This window comes from Pongo abelii, chromosome 11, assembly GCF_028885655.2.
Source record: "Pongo abelii isolate AG06213 chromosome 11, NHGRI_mPonAbe1-v2.0_pri, whole genome shotgun sequence".
In the NCBI taxonomy this organism is placed as follows: Eukaryota; Metazoa; Chordata; class Mammalia; order Primates; family Hominidae; genus Pongo; species Pongo abelii.
The window spans coordinates 136,109,111-136,126,569 of record NC_071996.2 but is presented as its reverse complement, the minus strand read 5'-3'; the positions used below and the strand labels follow the sequence as shown (position 1 = coordinate 136,126,569).

The following is a 17,459-nucleotide window of genomic DNA, read 5'->3' as shown; positions in this document are numbered from 1 at the left end:
GATGTTCCCCTTCCTGTGTCCAAGTGTTCTCATTGTACAATTCCCACCTATGAGTGAGAACATGCAGTGTTTGGTTTTCTGTCCTTGTGATAGTTTGCTGAGAATGATGGTTTCCAGCTTCATCCATGTCCCTACAAAGGAAATGAATTCATCCTTTTTTATGGCTCCAGCAGCACATATTTAAGGGGAGGGGAATTAAGCTCCCTCTCCTGGAATGAGGAATATCAAATATTTGTAAACATACATTCAAACCATCACTGTAATTAGAAATATTTTCAGGGGAGATACTTGGAGGCTATGGGAAATATCCTGTTTCTCCTTGAAGTCTTACTCACTATTTTTAGCATTCATTTGCAGATCTTGCCTGTAACATTTATTAATAAGGTGTTCTGGCTGGGCACAGTGGCTCAGGCCTGTGATCCCAGCACTTTGGGAGGCCAAAGCAGGTGGATCACCTGAGATTGGGAATTCGAGACCAGCCTGGCCAACATGGTGAAACCCGGTCTTTACTAAAAAACACACACAAATTAGCCAGGCATGGTGGTGTGCACCCGTAATCCCGGCTATTTGGGAGGCTGAGGCAGGAGAATCGCTTGAGTCCGGGAGGCGAAAGTTGCAGTGAGCCAAGATTGTGCCACTGTACGCCAGCCTGGGCAACAGAGTGAGACTCCCTCTCAAAAATAAATAAATAAACAAATAAATAAATAAATAAGGTGTTCTGAGCCAGGTGTGGTGGCATGCACCTAGTCCCAGCTACTCAGGAGGCTGAGGCGGGAGGATCCCATTAAACCAAGAATCTGAGGCTATAGTGTGCTATAATCACGCCTGGAATAGCCACTGCACTCCAGCCTGAGCAACATAGTAAGACCCCTGTCTCTTAAAAAATAAAAAGTCCATACTTTATTCAGATTTCCTTAGTTATTACCTGATGTCCTTTTTCTGCTCCAGGGTCCCATCCAGATACCACATGACACCCGGTTGTCCTGTCTTCGGAGGCTCCTCCTGGCTGGGACAGTTTCTCAGACTTTCCTTATTGCAATGGCTGCTCAAGCTTTGAGGAGTACAGTCAGTGTTCTGTAGAACGTCTCTCTCGCTACTGGAATTCGTCTAACGTTTTTCTCATGATTAGACTGGGGTTGGGCGTGTTTAGAAAGAAGACCACCGAAGTAAAGTGCCCCACTCATCACACCGTGTCCAGGGTACACACCACCATGTGACTTCTCCCTGTCGCTGCTGACCTGGCCACCTGGCTGAGGCAGGATTGCTCAGCTTCCTCCATTCTCAGCTTTACACTTGTGATATCCTTTCCACGCTGCACTCGCTGGAAGGGAGTCATTGTATGCAGCCAACACTGAAGGAATGAAGTTATTCCACACAGGATTTAGAATTCTCCACAGATGATTTGTCTGCTCTTCCTATTTATTTTACATCAGTACGCATTCAAAGACATTTATTTTATCCTTTGGGCTATAATCCAATACCACTTTTTACTTGGTTGCTCAATTGTTTCAGCTTTGGCCGTTTGGCACTTTCAGGTGGCTCCTGTGTCCCTTTGACATGTCCCATCAATGTGGTTTCTTTGCTGGTTTTTGTTTTTAGCACTTTTTTGCGGGTGGGGGGGCGGGGAGGTGGACAGAGTCTCACTCTGTGGCCCAGGCTGGAGTGCAGCGGCGCAATCTCGGTCACTGTAACCTCTCTGCCTCCCGGGTTCAAGCGATTCTTCTGCCTCAGCCTCTGGAGTAGCTGGGATTACAGGCACGTGCCACCTACACCCAGCTAATTTTTGTATTTTTAGTAGAGATGGGGTTTCACCATGTTGGCCAGGCTGGTCTCGAAATCCTGGCTTCAGGTGATCTGCCCACCTTGGCCTCCCAAAGTGCTGGGATTACAAGAGTGAGCCACTGCGCTGGACCTTGTTCTTAGCACTCCTTAACTTTCCGGCTCTATAAAATGCTCCAGGCTTATCTTATATTTTTCTTGCCCAGCCCTATAATCAGCTCTTTCACCAAGGAGTCTGGTTCCTTGTATTGGATAACTGTATTTAGAAATCAAGATCTAGGGCCAGGTGCAGTGGCTCATGCCTGTAATCCCAGCACGTTGGGAAGCTGAGGCGGGCAGATCACCTGAGCTCAGGAGTTCAAGACCAGCCGGGGTAACATGGCAAAACGCCATCTCTACAAAAAATACAAAAATTAGCCAGGCACGGTGATATGTGCTTGTAGTTTCAGCTACTTGGGAGGCTGCAGCAGGAGAATCACTTGAGTCCAGGAAGCAGAGGTTGCAGTGAGCCAAAATCACGCTACTGCACTCCAGCCTGGGCGACAGAGCGAGAGAGACCCCCGTCTGAAGATCTGGGTGTAAGGTGTACTCATTGCTACTGGGTGTCACTGCCTCTAGTCTGTCTCAGAGGACAAATCTAGGGAACATGTCTACCTATATTAACCCACATATACACACATATCTATATGTCTGTATCTATCTGTGTGTGTGTCTATTAAACATGATTGTAGGCTACGTTCTACTCTAATCCAGCATTACATGGTTCACTCTAGTCTCATGCAATTTTGAAGGCTGTGATGGTGGCGGTAAATGTAGGTTGCTGGGAGGCTACAGTAAATGGCAATTATCCCTGGTGACTTCAGAGTCTTTCATCTCCACGTACCCTTGACCTGGCAGACATTTTGCTGCTTGACACTGGACTCATCAGGATGAGCTGATGTGCTGCTAGAATGACCCTTCTGCGCCCAAGCTCATCCTGGATCTGCCCTGAGGCTGCAAGTGATGTCAACTAAGCAGAAACAGAGCGGGGACTAGGAAATCGGGTCTGGGCTGCTAGCACCGCACCTGCACTGGGCTGCCCTGTGATTGTTAAGGCACCAGGAAAAGGCTAGGAAGTCCATGTGGTTAGGACTAAGATGAACTGACAGGGTCTCTTGCATTTAATTCATGCTCCCTACTTCAGTGGAAAGCTTAACAGGGACATAAGTTAGGACAGCAATTTATAACTGCAGCTGACACTGGAATCATGGGTGCCGGGTCCAGACCCTCCTGATTATAAGGCACAATCAGGACTAAGATGTGCTGAGCTAAGCGATGGTGATGGCGGGCTTTAACCCTGGCTTTGGTCTTCCTTTGAGCTTCAACACGTCATCATCCTGGGAGACATCCCGGACCCACACCTCCCCGTCTTTGTGGTTCCTTGGCCTAAAGCATCCGGCCTACCAGCTGCCCTCTCCCGTGCTTGTCCTCTGGCCTTTGCCATCACCTGAAATTTCTCTTTCTGAAATGACTTTCCTTCTAGTCGTCTTCTTCTCTGACTCTTACGCTACCTGCTGTTTGCCTCACTAGGGCCCCCAGAACCCCTAACCCTCCCTGTTACTCTGCCATAACCTCCCTCGCCTGCTGAGGCCCCTTGGCCAATCACTTAAGGTACCGTGACTGGGGCCTTCTCCAGCTTGTGCCCTCTGTTTCCAGCCCACCAGCTCTGCCAATTCCTGAACCTGGGGATCCAGACTGGATTAGTTCTTTCCTGGTTTGAGCCACCAATCCATGCCCTCGGCACTCCCTGAGCATCCTTGTGTGCAGGTGTAGTGGGTTTCCATCTCCCCACCCACTGCCCTACGGCTCTTTCAAACCTTTAGTCTTCTCTATAAATAGATCCAGGTTTTACAGGAAAGGGCTTTCAAGTATGAGTCAATCTCCAGAAGCCATAAAAAGAAAGACTGATTCATTCAAATACATAGCAACAAGGCTTTGGATGCAAAAACACGTTGGGCAAAACAAGACAAGCTTAGAAAAAACACTTGCAGTGCTGCTGGTCAGTGATTTCAAGGAGAGCAAATAAAATCACCCGACATCCCAGCAGACCAGAGCAAAGGACTGTCCATAGAAGATAATGACCATTAGACAGAGGACAGAACTAAGCAAATCAGCAATTCACGGCCAGAATCCTCATTCACCCAGTCCAGAGGGACAAGAGACAGTGGAGCTGGACAGGTCATCAGTCCCCACCAGCAGGAGGCAGCTGGAACTCCTCCCACTAGGAGGAGAGGCAAAATGCTTACATCACCTTCTTGGTACCTGGGCTGCTGCTTATATCCTGGAGGCTCCAAAATAAGTTATATAGGCAGCCACTTTAGAGCCAAGCTTGCCTGCAGAACAACAGGTTTTCCTGTTCAGATACAACTCATCTTTGACTCTCTTGCCCACTCTTAGCCACCAGCACGGTAAAGGCCTCATCCTACAACATTGGGTAAGCCATCCTGGACTCCTCATTTGATTGTGTTGGTTCCTGCTCTGGTCAAGCTCATATTACAAACAAAGGGATAATCTCCCTAATATATGAAAAAACTCCTGTTAGTCAATAAGAAAAAGACCATCAACTCAATAGAAAAATTGTCAAGTTATGAACAGAAAACCCAACACAAATTGTCCTTAAATATATGAAAAGAAACTCAATCTCACTCATAAAAAGAATGACATTGAAATACCATTTTTTACCTATCGGATTAGCAAAAATCTAAATTTTATAATATATTCTCTTTGTGGAGCTGAGATAAAACACATGCATTGCTGGTGAGAGCGTAACCTGGGGAGCAATTTGGCAATATTTATCAAATCAAATATCATGTACTATTTGACCCAGCATATATGTATATATATGAGGAGATTTATTATGGGAATTGGCTCAGGTGATTATGGAGGCTGAGAAGTCCCACCATCTGCCGCCTGCAAGCTGGAGGGCCTGGGAAATGCAGTCTGAGTCTTAAAACCTGAGAACCAGGATCGAGAACCAAGAGCTCCAATGTTGGAGAGCAGGAGAAGATGGATATCCCAGCTCAAGAAGAGAAAGCAAGTTTGTCCCTACTCTGCCTTTTTGTTCTGTTCAGCTCTCAATGGATGGATGATGCCCACCTACACTGGTGAGGGTGAATCTTTACTTAGTCTATCAACTCCAATCTTCATCTCCTCCAGAAACATCCTCACAGACACACCCAGAAATCGTGTTTTACCAGCTATGTGGTCATTCCTTGGCCCAGTAAAGTTAACACATGAAATTAACCATCACACAGCCCAACAATTCCAGTTCTAGAACTGATCCTACAAATATGGTTCTACGCATGCAAAATGACGGGTATATATACAAAGCCATTCACTTCTTTCAGCAAAATACTGGAAACAATCGAAATGTTCATGAAATCAGTAGACGGGACCAGGCACAAAGGGGAATCCCTGTAATCCTAACTACTTGGGAGACTGAGGTGGGAATATTGCTAGAGTCTGGGAGTTCAATGCTGCACTGCACGATGGTCATGCCCGTGAATAGCCACTGTACTCCAGCCTGGGCAACACTAGCGAGACCTCGATCTCATCTCTTAAGAAAAATTAGGTTACAAAAAGATGGTACATCCATATACTCTTCCATACAACTTTTAAATCTTCTCTTCTTCTTCTTCTTTTTTTTTTTGAGACAGAGTTTCTGTCTTGTTGCCCAGGCTGGAGTGCAATGGCGGGACCTTGGCTCACTGCAACCTCCACCTCCCGGGTTCAAGCGATTCTCCTGCCTCAGTCTCCTGAGTAGCTAGGATTACAGGTGTGTGCCATCACGCCCAGCTAATTTTTGTATTTTTTTAGGAGAGACGGAGTTTCACCATGAACAGGCCAGGCTGGTCTCAAACTCCTGACCTCATGATCTGCCCATCTCAGCCTCTTAAAGTGCTGGGATTACAGGTATGAGCCACCGCGCCTGGCCGGCAGTAATTTAATTAGTTTATTTATGTAGTGTTTTACACTTATGTAATACTCAGTATTTTAGAGAGAAATATTTAGGTTTCCTTCAAGCCCACTGCTGCACTTCATTTGCTGTGAAATGAGTTCTTCAGTGAGAGGCAGTGCTGGGTGGAACAGCACACGATGACTAAGGCATTTTATAAATGTGCTTTGGGCAGGAATTTCTCCGTAGCCAGCATCCATGCCAGGCCTGTTCAGAGATGAGGGAGGTGTGGCCCCTGCCTTCCTGGAACCTACCCCAGCAGCCAGAACAGACAAGGACACCTGCAGTTCCAGTCTCTTGGGCCTAGTGCCGTGGGAAAATAGGAGGTGCCCATGATTAGGGCGGGAGGGGACCAGGGGCTCCCTGGAAGAGGCAATATGTGAAGGGTGATGGAGGTGGGCAGGGTGAAGGGTGGAGTGAGGGCCTTCTACAGCAAGGAACGAATGGCATGACAGCAGGGGACAAGGATGTATCTGCAGAACCCCGGGAAATCTAGTCAAAACTGATGTGGCAGGGCTTTCAATGAAGAAGCATGCGAGGTCCTTCAACAGTGCCAGGCTCAATGGCGTGAGCACGACATGGGCTGGGGCTGGCGAGGATGTTGCAGGGGCAGGAGCACATTGATTAGATGTGGGGAAGATACTAGGGATGTGTGTGTGTGAGGTTGTCCAAGGAGGCTAGGGCATAGGTCCAGGGGCAGTAACGAAGGAGGGTCTCTCCAAAATCATAGTCCTGACCTGGGCTGCCCATTAGAACCTCCCAAGAAGCACTGTGCTAAGATGAGGAGCAGGGTCTCCTCCGAGGGCCTCTGGCCATTCTGTCACATAGGAGGGACCAGCCACCTGTCCTCTGTGAAAGGGTCTTGGACATCACTCAGAGATAAAGTGGGAACTGGTCAGGAGACAGAGGTGTGCGTGCGCCTGTGGGTGGGATGGGAGTGAGCTGAGGTGAACCTGCAGTGGAACTGATGACAGCAAAGGAGCCTGGCAGAGTCAGCCGGGGTGGCTGGAGCCAGGGCATGGTGGGCGCTGCGAGCCAGAGAGCATGGGGTGGGAGGCTGGACCCCCAAGCCCTTCCAGGAGCCTGGTGCTGGGTGGTGCCCGGCCAGTCCGGCCACAGACGAGCTCAGCCTCTGCAGGGGCTCTTACTATGTTCTGGAAGCATCCTAAGGGGGGTCGGGGGCTAGGACCCTGTGAAGAGTACACGAGGCCACAGGGCAGGGTTCTGGCTCTGGGGTCATCAACATTAACAGTCCTCTTGTCAGGGACAGGAGGAAAGTCACCTGGAGGGGGATGTTGGATTGACCTACCTGCCTTCTTGGGCTCACAGGGGACAAGACCTTGATGCCCCTTTCTCTGTCCATTCAGGGTCCTGACTGAAACGGTGGAGGATGGCAGGTAGAAGGTGCTCTGAGCATTCCTCCCCTGCCTCCTCACAGAGACATCAGGGTAGAGGGCAGGCCCTGGTGTGAAATAGTATTGTCTGTGTTTACTACAAGGAAGAGGCTGGGTGAGATGGAGAAAGGGAAGTTTTGCTCTCAGCGTGGGAATTTTACTACCCATACAGTTCACGGAGAGGGTCTGACAGGGCCCACTGGACAAATGTGGAGAGAATAATTTGGGCAGAGCCAGGCATAGCAGCATGTGCCTATAATCCCCACGAATCAGCAGGCTGATGCCGGAGGATCACTCAAATACAGCCTGGGCTACACACCAAGACCTCACCTTAAATTTTTTCTTTTTTAAATGAGGCCAGGCACAGTGCCTCATGCCTGTAACCCCAGCTTTGGGAGCTTGAGGCAGGAGAATCACTTGAGGCCAGGAGTTCAAGTTCAAGACCAGTCTGGGGAACAATGCAAAACCCCGCCAGGGACCTCCATAAACCCCGCCAGGGACCTCCATAAACAATGCAAAAAAAAAAAAAAAAGAAAAAAAAAAAAAAAAAGGCCGGGGGTTGATGCAGAGGGAGGGACTTTAAGGAAGTCTGGTTGTGGAAATAGGGAAGAGACGCCTGGAACCTACACGCCATGATTCAGGGTAAGGCCAATACTCAGGCCAGGAGGAGGGTGTGGGATTAGGGGAAAGGACAGAAAATGTCACCTTGCTCCAAATCCCTGTGCCCTCTTGGTCATTCCCAGAGCCCCAGGGGAAGCTGCCTTGCTCATGGCTCTCGATCCTCCTTGGCCAGTGGGGTGGGGCCTCTGATCTACTAGGATCACTCTGCAGCAGCAGGAGTCATTTTGGAGCTACGGGCCCTCATCTGATCCGAAGCCCTCTTTCCCAGCAATCGAAATAATGACTTGCAGACTAGGTGAGCTATAATCTATCAGTGTCGCAGGCTTAAGAGCTCTGGAATTCTAAGTCAAATCCCATCTCTGCCCTTACATGGTGAGTGACTTTCTGTGTTACTTAACCTCTGCCTGTTTCTTCTTTTGTGAAATGGGGAACCCACGGGGCTCTTGTGAGATTTAAATGAAATATGCATGTAATTTTAAGTGTCTAGCAGTTTTCAATAAATGGTACACTTTACTACATATGATACTACTCTCACCCATAGGCAACATCTCCAGCATGAAGCCCACTGGCCTCATGTCTGTACTTCTGGAGTCCAGGTGAGCAAAGGTCACCTGCCCACTGGACTTGGCCCACATGGACTACACCTGAGCCACCAATCCTCTCGGAGGCCTTCTTGCCTCTATTTGCTGCATTCCTTCTTCTCCCCTTTGGACTGCGAGCTCCTCAAGGGAACAGCCTATAGCTTCCTATTCATCTCGCACTCACCTGACCTGCCACACTGGCCAGCCCACTGGATGGGAGGTAACAGTGTACTGGACATTCTGAGGGCTGCAGAGGCCTCCTGTGGACCCTGCTCTCTTGCAGCTGACCCATCAGTGCGCTATACTTCTACAAATTGTTGGAATGGAGACAGGTTTTTTTTTTTTTTCAGGATATTTGTTTGAGTCAAAATGATCTTGACGGGAAGCTCACTGTTAGAGGTCTCATGGAAATAGGCCTGGGGGACAGGATTTGGCTGAGGCTTTCAACTGACATCAGACAAGACTGCAATCAAGGGAAAACAGACCTGGGGCCCACGGGCAATCACATGAGATGAGAAATACCAAAGAATGTGATCATCCAGGTAGCCGGGGGACACAGCTCCAAAAAAGTGAGAGTGGTGCTGGATTAGCTCCATTGGAGGAACTGGAGGTTCCATTGGATGGTGCTGGATTAGTTCCATTGCCGTTTGGCAAACCATGTAAATAGATGCATATTCTAGATGTGAATTTGCGTTTCCTGCTTCTCCCAGCATGATCACCCATGGACTAATGGAATGCCTTATTCACCAGCATGGTATTCCATATTGCTTTTAATCAAGAAACAAATTCCACAGCAAAGAAAGTGAGGCAATGGGCTTGTGACCGGGTAATCACAGTCATACCACGTATCTCAGCAGGAGGAAGCAGCTGGACAAACATTAGAGTGAAACGGCCTCTTGAAGACTCCGTTACAGCACCACTTGGGAGACAACCTTTGGGTGCTGCCCCCAAGGTTCTGCTTTGCATGTGTTGTCTCTCCTATAACCAGGATTCATGGGTCCGGGAATCAAGGGATAGAAGTAGGAGTGGTTCCTCTCACCTGTCCCCTCAACTGGAGTTCTGCTGGTTTGGAGGGCTTGGTTTTTACAGGAGGAATGCTTCCGAGGAACACAAGACAATGGCTCACTGAATTGTACATTGAGGCTCACCTGCTGTTTTGGGCCCTTCTGGGCACTGAACCAACAAGCAAATAAGGGGTTTACTGACTCGGGTGTATTACCAAGGGGAAACAAATGCTGCTGCATACTAGAGGCAGGGAGAACTGTCTAGAACCCATACTTTTCTGGGGTCCCTCTTACAAAACAGCAAAAACGAAAGACTGTAACAAAGGAAGGACAACTAATTCAGACACCCTAGGAATAAAGGTTTGGATCAACCATACCAAAAAAAGAATCCTGACCAGCGGAGATCCTGGCTGAGGGCAAAGGAAACACAGAATAGGCAGTGGAAAAGAAAGTGATACATAACTACAGCCTCATGATCATTACAGATGATACATATTCTTTTTTGTTCTTTTTTTTGAGACGGAGTCTCACTGTCGCCCAGGCTGGAGTACAGTGGCGCTATCTCGGCTCACTGCAACCTCCTCTTCCTGGGTTCAGGCGATTCTCCTGCCTCAGCCTCCTGAGCAGCTGGGACTACCGGCGCGCGCCACCATGCCCACCTAGTTTTTGTATTTTTAGTACAGATGGGGTTTCACCATATTGGCCAGGCTGGTCTCGAACTCCTGACCTCATGATCCACCCACCTCGGCCTCCCAAAGTGCTGGGATTACAGGCGTGAGCCACCGCGCCCGGCTGATGTACATATTCTTGCTTGTTATGTGCACAATCTTCTTCTCATTATTTCATGCAATTTTTGCTGGAAGTAAACTTTATCCTTTAGTGTTTAGGTACCATTCTCTTGTTCTGTATTCTATTCAGATGGGATTGAAACTGAATTAGAAGAGTCAACACAGCTCAGAGATTGACAGTGACTGGGGGGCTTTACATGTCCTTATTTGTGAGAGAGGGTAACAGCTTCCAATTAATTACATCTTCTTGGGCACAAAGAATTGCTTTTGTGGTGGGACAGAAGTTCAAAGGTGTAGGGCTGTGCGCAGATTCTGAGTGGCTAACAGGGGCTGTGCCAGTTAGGAAGCTCTTGTCTCTCAGTTCCACACCCGCTCTTTTTAGCTCTGCTTTTGCGATACCAGGGATAGAACTCTGCAAACATCTCTGCTTCGCAGCTGGCATCCTGTTGGATTTTTCCAGTAGAGGGAAGCTTCCATGCTGCAGGAAGAAGGGGCGTGCTCCTTCCCGTTCCTGTCAGCACTGCTGCAGCAGTTTGCTCTCATAGCGCATGTGATCACAGTTGCCATTTCTGACCTGCTCAGAACCAGCTTCATGATGGGCTCAAAGACCCAGGACCAGGTGAGCAACACCCATCCTCAGAGCGCTTCTGGAAGTTGCTACTTCCTTAATTCTTGTGTGGGTTTTTTGCTTTTTTGGTTACTGTGTCAGTAATTCTGTTTATCACATTGTTGAAATAACTGGCATGGTTTCTGTCTCCTATTTGGACCATGACTGATAGACACAGAGAGATTTCTAACTACAGAAACTAAGTCTCAAGACTATTATTTTAAATCCTTTGTCAACAATAACAGGCTTGGCAAAGCCTCTTTCTCCCTCAGTGTTTCATGTGGGCACCAGCCATCAGCATGCCCCATGTGTCCCTCTTTAGGCTAAGCTACTTAATATAACTAACACATTCCAAGCTTAGGCCGAGTGATTTCTTACATCAAAATCAAATTCTTTAAACTTTCTTCTATTCCAATATTCCTTACCCCAAGTTAAGGAGCGTTACCAACTACATTTTGATAATAAAAATGTAAACTGAGTTGTGGCAATGATTAATATCAATTGGAGAATATTTTCACAATAAATTTGTGTCATTGAGATTGACATTGCGTGGACTATTCCACATATTTTGTTTTGGAACGCAGCTAAGATTGGGACTCATACACTGAAGGGTAGAATTAGTAACAGTACCCCCGGTTCCCTTGTATTGACAAGTCCACGACCTGGTTCTTGCTGATATTTTCCATTTATTACTGCAGTAGATAATTGCTCTGAAAGTGCAACACTAAATCACTCTTGTCATAGCCTCTGCTCCGTTTCCACTGGCAAATACTTGGAAATTCATTCTTCAAGCATTGTGGACCACAAGCTTCTCTCTGGGTGGAAAATTATTGCCACTGCCAGTATCACAGGGAACACACACACACACACACACACACACACACACACACACACACACAAACAGAAGGATTCAAAAAGCAGACGCTGGAGAGGAGTAGGGGCCAATTTCAAACAGAAAACCCAGCAAAGGGCTGGAGAGGAGTAGGGGCCAATTTCAAACAGCAAACCCAGCAAACCCAGCAAAGGGGTTAGAGGAGAACAGCTCCAACTGTGCAAAGTGGAGACCGACTCTCCACTCTCCAGTGGCAACCTCACATTCTGGTACTGTGCAAAGCGGAGACCAACTCTTCACTCTCCTCACATTCTGGTTACGTTGGCCCTGGTAGACCTTTATCCCTTTGTCTCTGTAACAGGTGATACCATAATCATAACCATGTCACATCTCAGGATATCAGAGGCCCATGGAGTAAAAACAGATGAAAGGACCTCTCAAGCTAGTTTGGAAAAATAGAGGGTTTAGATAAACTGACTATTTAATCTCCCACTTAAACCTGTTAGGCAGAATATCTGGGAGAACACTGGGTGTAAGATGCTGCCTAACAGGCATAACGCCTTGCTCTAACCAGCCTAGGGCCAGTATATTTTTGATGGAAAAGACAACTGTCAAATACTACAACGACAAAGAGGAAGGGAAAACATGAGCAGCTCTAGAAAACATAAGATTCAAAACTCTGAACAACAACAACAACAAAAAAAAAAACTATGGACAACACACCTAACTAGTAGGCCTGACCACTCACTCACTCCTAAGCACACTGTACACATACACACTGACTTTCCCACACACACAACAGTCAGGTAGATGCCCAAAGGAGGGCAAATCCAAATATCTGCTCTCTTTGGAATTTTCATGGCAAATCTGAATTTAGGCAAAAGTGAAGACCTCCCTGGGGTCTTCAAAGACAGCCTTTGCTCTCCATGTAGCCAATGGTGCTCTTATATTTGCCGAGCCCTTCACAACTGTCTGGACACCAGAATGCACTCTTCATATTCCTGGAGTTTAAATCACTGCTAGATCTTCTTATCTGATCTAACTTGACCTGTAATAGAAGCACTCCCTTTTGGCCCCTGTACTCCCTGTTCTTTCAGGAAAAAAGCATCCCCAAAACAGTGGTAATTAGAGGGTGTTCAGGAATGGAAAAGTAGGAAGAGTGTAATACAAATACAATAAGGAAATGCCTGTTACTCTCATATGATTTCTCTGAGACCAGGTGGCCAAGGATCCCCTAGTCTTCAAGGATATGTTTTAAAGACAGGCCTTAATTTAAGGTACTGCAGTCTTTGCTCACAAGAGCCAAGTAAGACGGTGCTACTTGGAGGTTGCTATAGGACTCTGACTCTATTTATTTTAATCCTAGATGCTCTTTTGACCTCTCTGACTTCAGTCCTTCTGGAGTCAGATCACCCAGCTTCTCTGATGAGTGACTGGTCATTTTTAAAGCATGCCTGCAGCAGTCTTCAAGAAGTTTCTGCCTGGGCATCACAATCAGCACACATTTGCTCATACACATACCAGGTGATGAGGACTCAACCACTGCAGACAGGCAGAGCCATGCAAATAAAGCCATCCAGCAAGGTCACCTTTTCCTCAGATGCCCCAGTTTCAGGATGATAGAATTTGCATATTAAGTGTTAATAGGCCTGGCAATAACCAGCTTTTGCTTCCCTTCCTCAATGAGGGACATGCCAGAAACAGACTTGCACACAGGCTCTGCTCATATGGGAAACAGGCCTGGCCTGATACACAGGCTCTGCTCATATGGGAAACAGGCCTGACACACAGGGTCTGCTTATATGGGAAAATGATTTCAGTCACCGTCCTTAGCTCCAAATTCTATACTTGGAACCTAGATTATAATCTAGCTCCTAATCAAACTAGATTCTGCTCCAGTTCAGTTTACTAAGGCATTCCCTCTAAGCTGCCTCAGTGAAACCAGTAAGAGCCACTGGATTACAATTCTAAGTGCAGCTGTGCCTAAGAAGGAGAGAGTCCCACAGGAGAGGAGACTGGAGGGCATAAGGCAGGGGATGATACAAAATCCTGGACAGTCATCACATCAGTAACACAGCTTCAGAAAGTGGTGGGCTTGGAGGAGGGGAGAGAAAGAAACAAAATGTCCCAATAATTTAATGGCAGAGCTAGAAGAGAGCATTTACAGCTATTCTGGGACTCTCCAACAGAACGCTTTTCCTGGATGCACAGACATTCATAATACTGGTAACTCTCATCAACAGCTCTGGCATGTACACGTGGCCACGGTACCCTTCATACAACACGGGATGAGAACAACAGGACGCCCAAGAGGCATCTGGACAGCACACAGCAAACAGAAAGGCTGAACGCCCCCCCCACGGAACCCCATTAAAAAACAATATTTGTCTATTACAAAGTCACGTTTTCCATTTTTCCGCTTTATAAAGTCAGCGATGCTGGAGGGTGTCTAGCGGAATCCGTCCTCCAGGAATGAGTGCAAAAGGGGAGCGCGCGGCTCAGGGACGTCCCTTCAGTGAGCAATGGAAGGACTGGCTGGAGGCCTCCCATCCATTTCGGACAAACACACACATACAGAAAAGGATTATTGCCAGCTTGTGTACTCTCACAATGTGATTTTTGTATTTCGAAAGCTTGAATTGTCCCTGAAAGAAAAAAATGGGAGAAAATAGAGTGTTCAATACAAGGATCATCTATACAGAAGCACACATATACAGGGGGAAGCTGACTCATCAGCCCTCGGGGTCTCCATGACATATCCCGGGGCCTTCTTCACTTGCCAATCTAATGCCAAAATGGCAACCCACCTCCCAAGTCCCTTGCAAAACTTCCAGTCAATTTTTTGCAACAGCAAAAGATTAGAAACAATTCAAATGCCGATCAAGAGAGGACTGGTTAAATACTAATGCTAGGGCACATTCGTAGAAATAAAGCAAGGAAGCTCTCTACTGCTGTGGAAGGGGTTCCAAGATAAACTGATAGCTTAAGGTGTAGTGTGTACACACGGTATACTACCTTCTGTGTAAATGGGGGTAGGGAAACGAAGTTATAGGTTCATATTTGCTCATATATACATTACGAAACTTTGCAAGGCTACACAGGAAACCAGCAACGGTGGTTACCTGGGGCAGTGGAGGTGGAAGGGGCACACTAGAAACCGGGCAGATGGAAGAAGCCTGAGAAGGAGACGTTCTCTCTCCCCCCCTTTCTTTTTATCTAACACACACTTTGGAAAACATTGTATGATTCACGTGGTCTTATATGAACAAAAAACCAACCAACCAACCAACCAACTAAATAAGAATCCTCAGTTTAAAACTTAGAGCTGCTTACAGAAGGAAAGGATATTCCAGGAAGTAAAATCTGGGTACCTTTCACTTTCCTTTAGAAACATGGCTCTAATTCTTGAAAGTGTGTGTGTGTGTGTGTGTGTGTGGTATGCATGTGGGGGATCCCAATATGTGTCCTCTTAGTTGCCTTTTATTGGATGCAGACAGGCTTGACCAGCCACTAGTGACCTTTCCTGTCCCACCCTAGAAATCTAATGACATCTTAGCAGGTCCTGTCACCATCTGAGTCTCAACATTTCAGGCTGGCAGGGACTTTAAAGTTGCTGCCCTTGCCCAGTGCTTTGGACTTCAATTTGTCAGAAAATTTTACCTGGATTCTGGAGTCATTATTTCTCTTTGATTTTAAAGGGACATTCTAGAAGCTCTGGTTTTAACTGACCTAGTATCTCACTATGTTGCCCAGGTTGGTCTTGAACTCTTGAGCTCAAGTGACCCTCCTGTCATGGTCTCCCAAAATGCTGGGATTACAAGCCCAGCCTGACCTATCTTAAAATTGTTATAATTAATGGGACATATGGCAATTGGTTCAGAGTAAAATATGTGCTAAGGAAAGAATATGCTCAGCCTAGCCAAACAGCAGTTTCTGTTACTGGCTAACAGACCCTCCTCCATGATGGCGGTCAGCTGACAGTGACAAAGAGAATGACTGCAGACAAGAACTGAGAAGAAAAACTGGAGCTGGTATAGGTGAACTCAGGCTGGGAATAAACTGATGTTATCTCAAAAGTCCACTGGTATTTTATAGCTGGCATGCATGACCATGGGGTTCATTTATCAATGGCTACTTAGCACTTCAACTATCTTCAACTAAAAAACTGAAGGTTGAAAACAAAGTTAATAGGGTGGTCATCTTTTTAAAAGGCTAATGGTATTTTTAAAAAATTCTTTTCAAAAGGATAGACCCCTCTGAGATGCCACAAGTAGCTAGCAAAGGATAAGGAACATATCTGATCATAACACAGAGAAAAGCAAGCATAACTGGTGTGTGTGTGTGTGTGTGTCTGTGTGTTATTTCTGAGTTCTCTTAGGGAAAATGTGCTGTGTTACAGAGATGCATTACAAAAGACACTTTTTTTGTATCTACACTTAATACTAAAGAAAGTGATTTCACAGGAACAGATGGCTCTGTTCCATTTCTTCCCTTTTACAGGCACGTCTATGCCCATCTAATCATAGGACACCACAAGTCTATCAGGAGGGATTCTGCTCTTCTTATTAAAAGAAACTAGAAAGGCAGGGATATGGGAAGGTAGGAGCAGAGAATTTGCTGACTTGGGCTATTATCTATCTTGGAGTAAAGGAGATGGCAGGCAAGTGTCTGGCCCCAACTCTTTCAGCTGTTTAGTGACGGAAAAAGGATTTTCAGGGTAATCATTACCATAAGCAGGTCATCTTATCTTTTGGAAGAATTTCTCTATTGTACTAGGTGGGCCAGAAATAAATTCTTTCTCTGTAGCAGATAAACTGGAGAGCTCTAAAAACACTTTCTCATTCAGATTTTTTTTTTTTTTTTTTTTGAGATGGAGTGTCACCAGGTTGTAGTGCAGTGGCACAATCTCAGCTCACTGCATCCTCCGCCTCCTGGGTTCAAGCGATTCTCCTGCCTCAGCCTCCCAAGTAGCTGGAACTATAGGCGTGCACCACCACGCCCAGCTAATTTTTGTATTTTTAGTAGAGACAGGGTTTCACCATGTTGGCCAGGATGGTCTTGATCTCTGGACCTCATGATTTGCCCGCCTCAGCCTCCCAAAGTGCTGGGATTACAGGCGTGAGCCACCGTGCCCAGCCTCATTCAGATACTTAATATTTTTGTTATTATAGACCATTTTATAGTCAGAAAACCTAAGAAATCATATTCTAAGGTCCACTTGCAAAGTGAAAAAGGGGAGGAGAAGAGTAAAGGAAAAGCCAGGAGAATCCAACTGAGTTTTTCCAGTTGATTTAAGAGGAAAACAGAACAGCAAATAGGGGTGGCCTGCTCCTGACAGTGACAGACTAACACAGGCTGGTGGCAGTGAGGCCCTATGGCTTTGGTCCAGCCTTCTTTAAAAAAGTGGGTTGAGAACAGCTTGATGCCAAATTTGGTCTGAGGAATGTGTTCACCTCAAGCCAGCTGGGAAGTGATACTCCATCACATCCCTCACCCTGGGCTCAGCGCAGAGAGATTAGGAGGCAGGGAAAGGGAGAATGTAGAAAGGAAGGGGCAGAGGCCACAGGCGACCCTTTAAAAAACAATGTGCTTCTGTTCCTTTAAAAGCAAACTAAAATTTAGCAAATCCACAGTGAGCTCCTGAAAGCTAGCCCCTCTAGCAATCTGGCAAAGCTGTGACAGCGCATGGGCTATGCTTAGGACACCAAAGAGGACACAGAAGCTGACAGTCCCACAATGCTGGAAGAAAAAAAAAGAATTCTTTCTCTACCGGATGTTCCTTTGTCCTGATGATGTCTCAGAAATATCCGAGAGCCCCATTCAGACTGGCTTCCAACTTCACATTCCCAGGTATCCTGG

General features: G+C 46.6%; 1 protein-coding gene across 3 annotated transcripts in view; it reads right to left on the bottom strand.

Annotated features, from left to right (window-relative positions):
* Positions 1–11,434: 11,434 nt before the first annotated feature.
* The window catches only part of EIF4E2 (eukaryotic translation initiation factor 4E family member 2), a 32,687-nt gene continuing 26,662 nt past the window's right edge, over positions 11,435–17,459 (bottom strand). For 2 of the 3 annotated variants that reach the window (XM_009238222.3, XM_024242997.2), the window contains one exon: positions 11,435–14,245. In XM_009238222.3, the coding sequence (XP_009236497.1) occupies positions 14,206–14,245 (40 nt within the window). In that variant the 3' untranslated portion in view covers positions 11,435–14,205. 3 annotated transcript variants of the gene reach the window in all.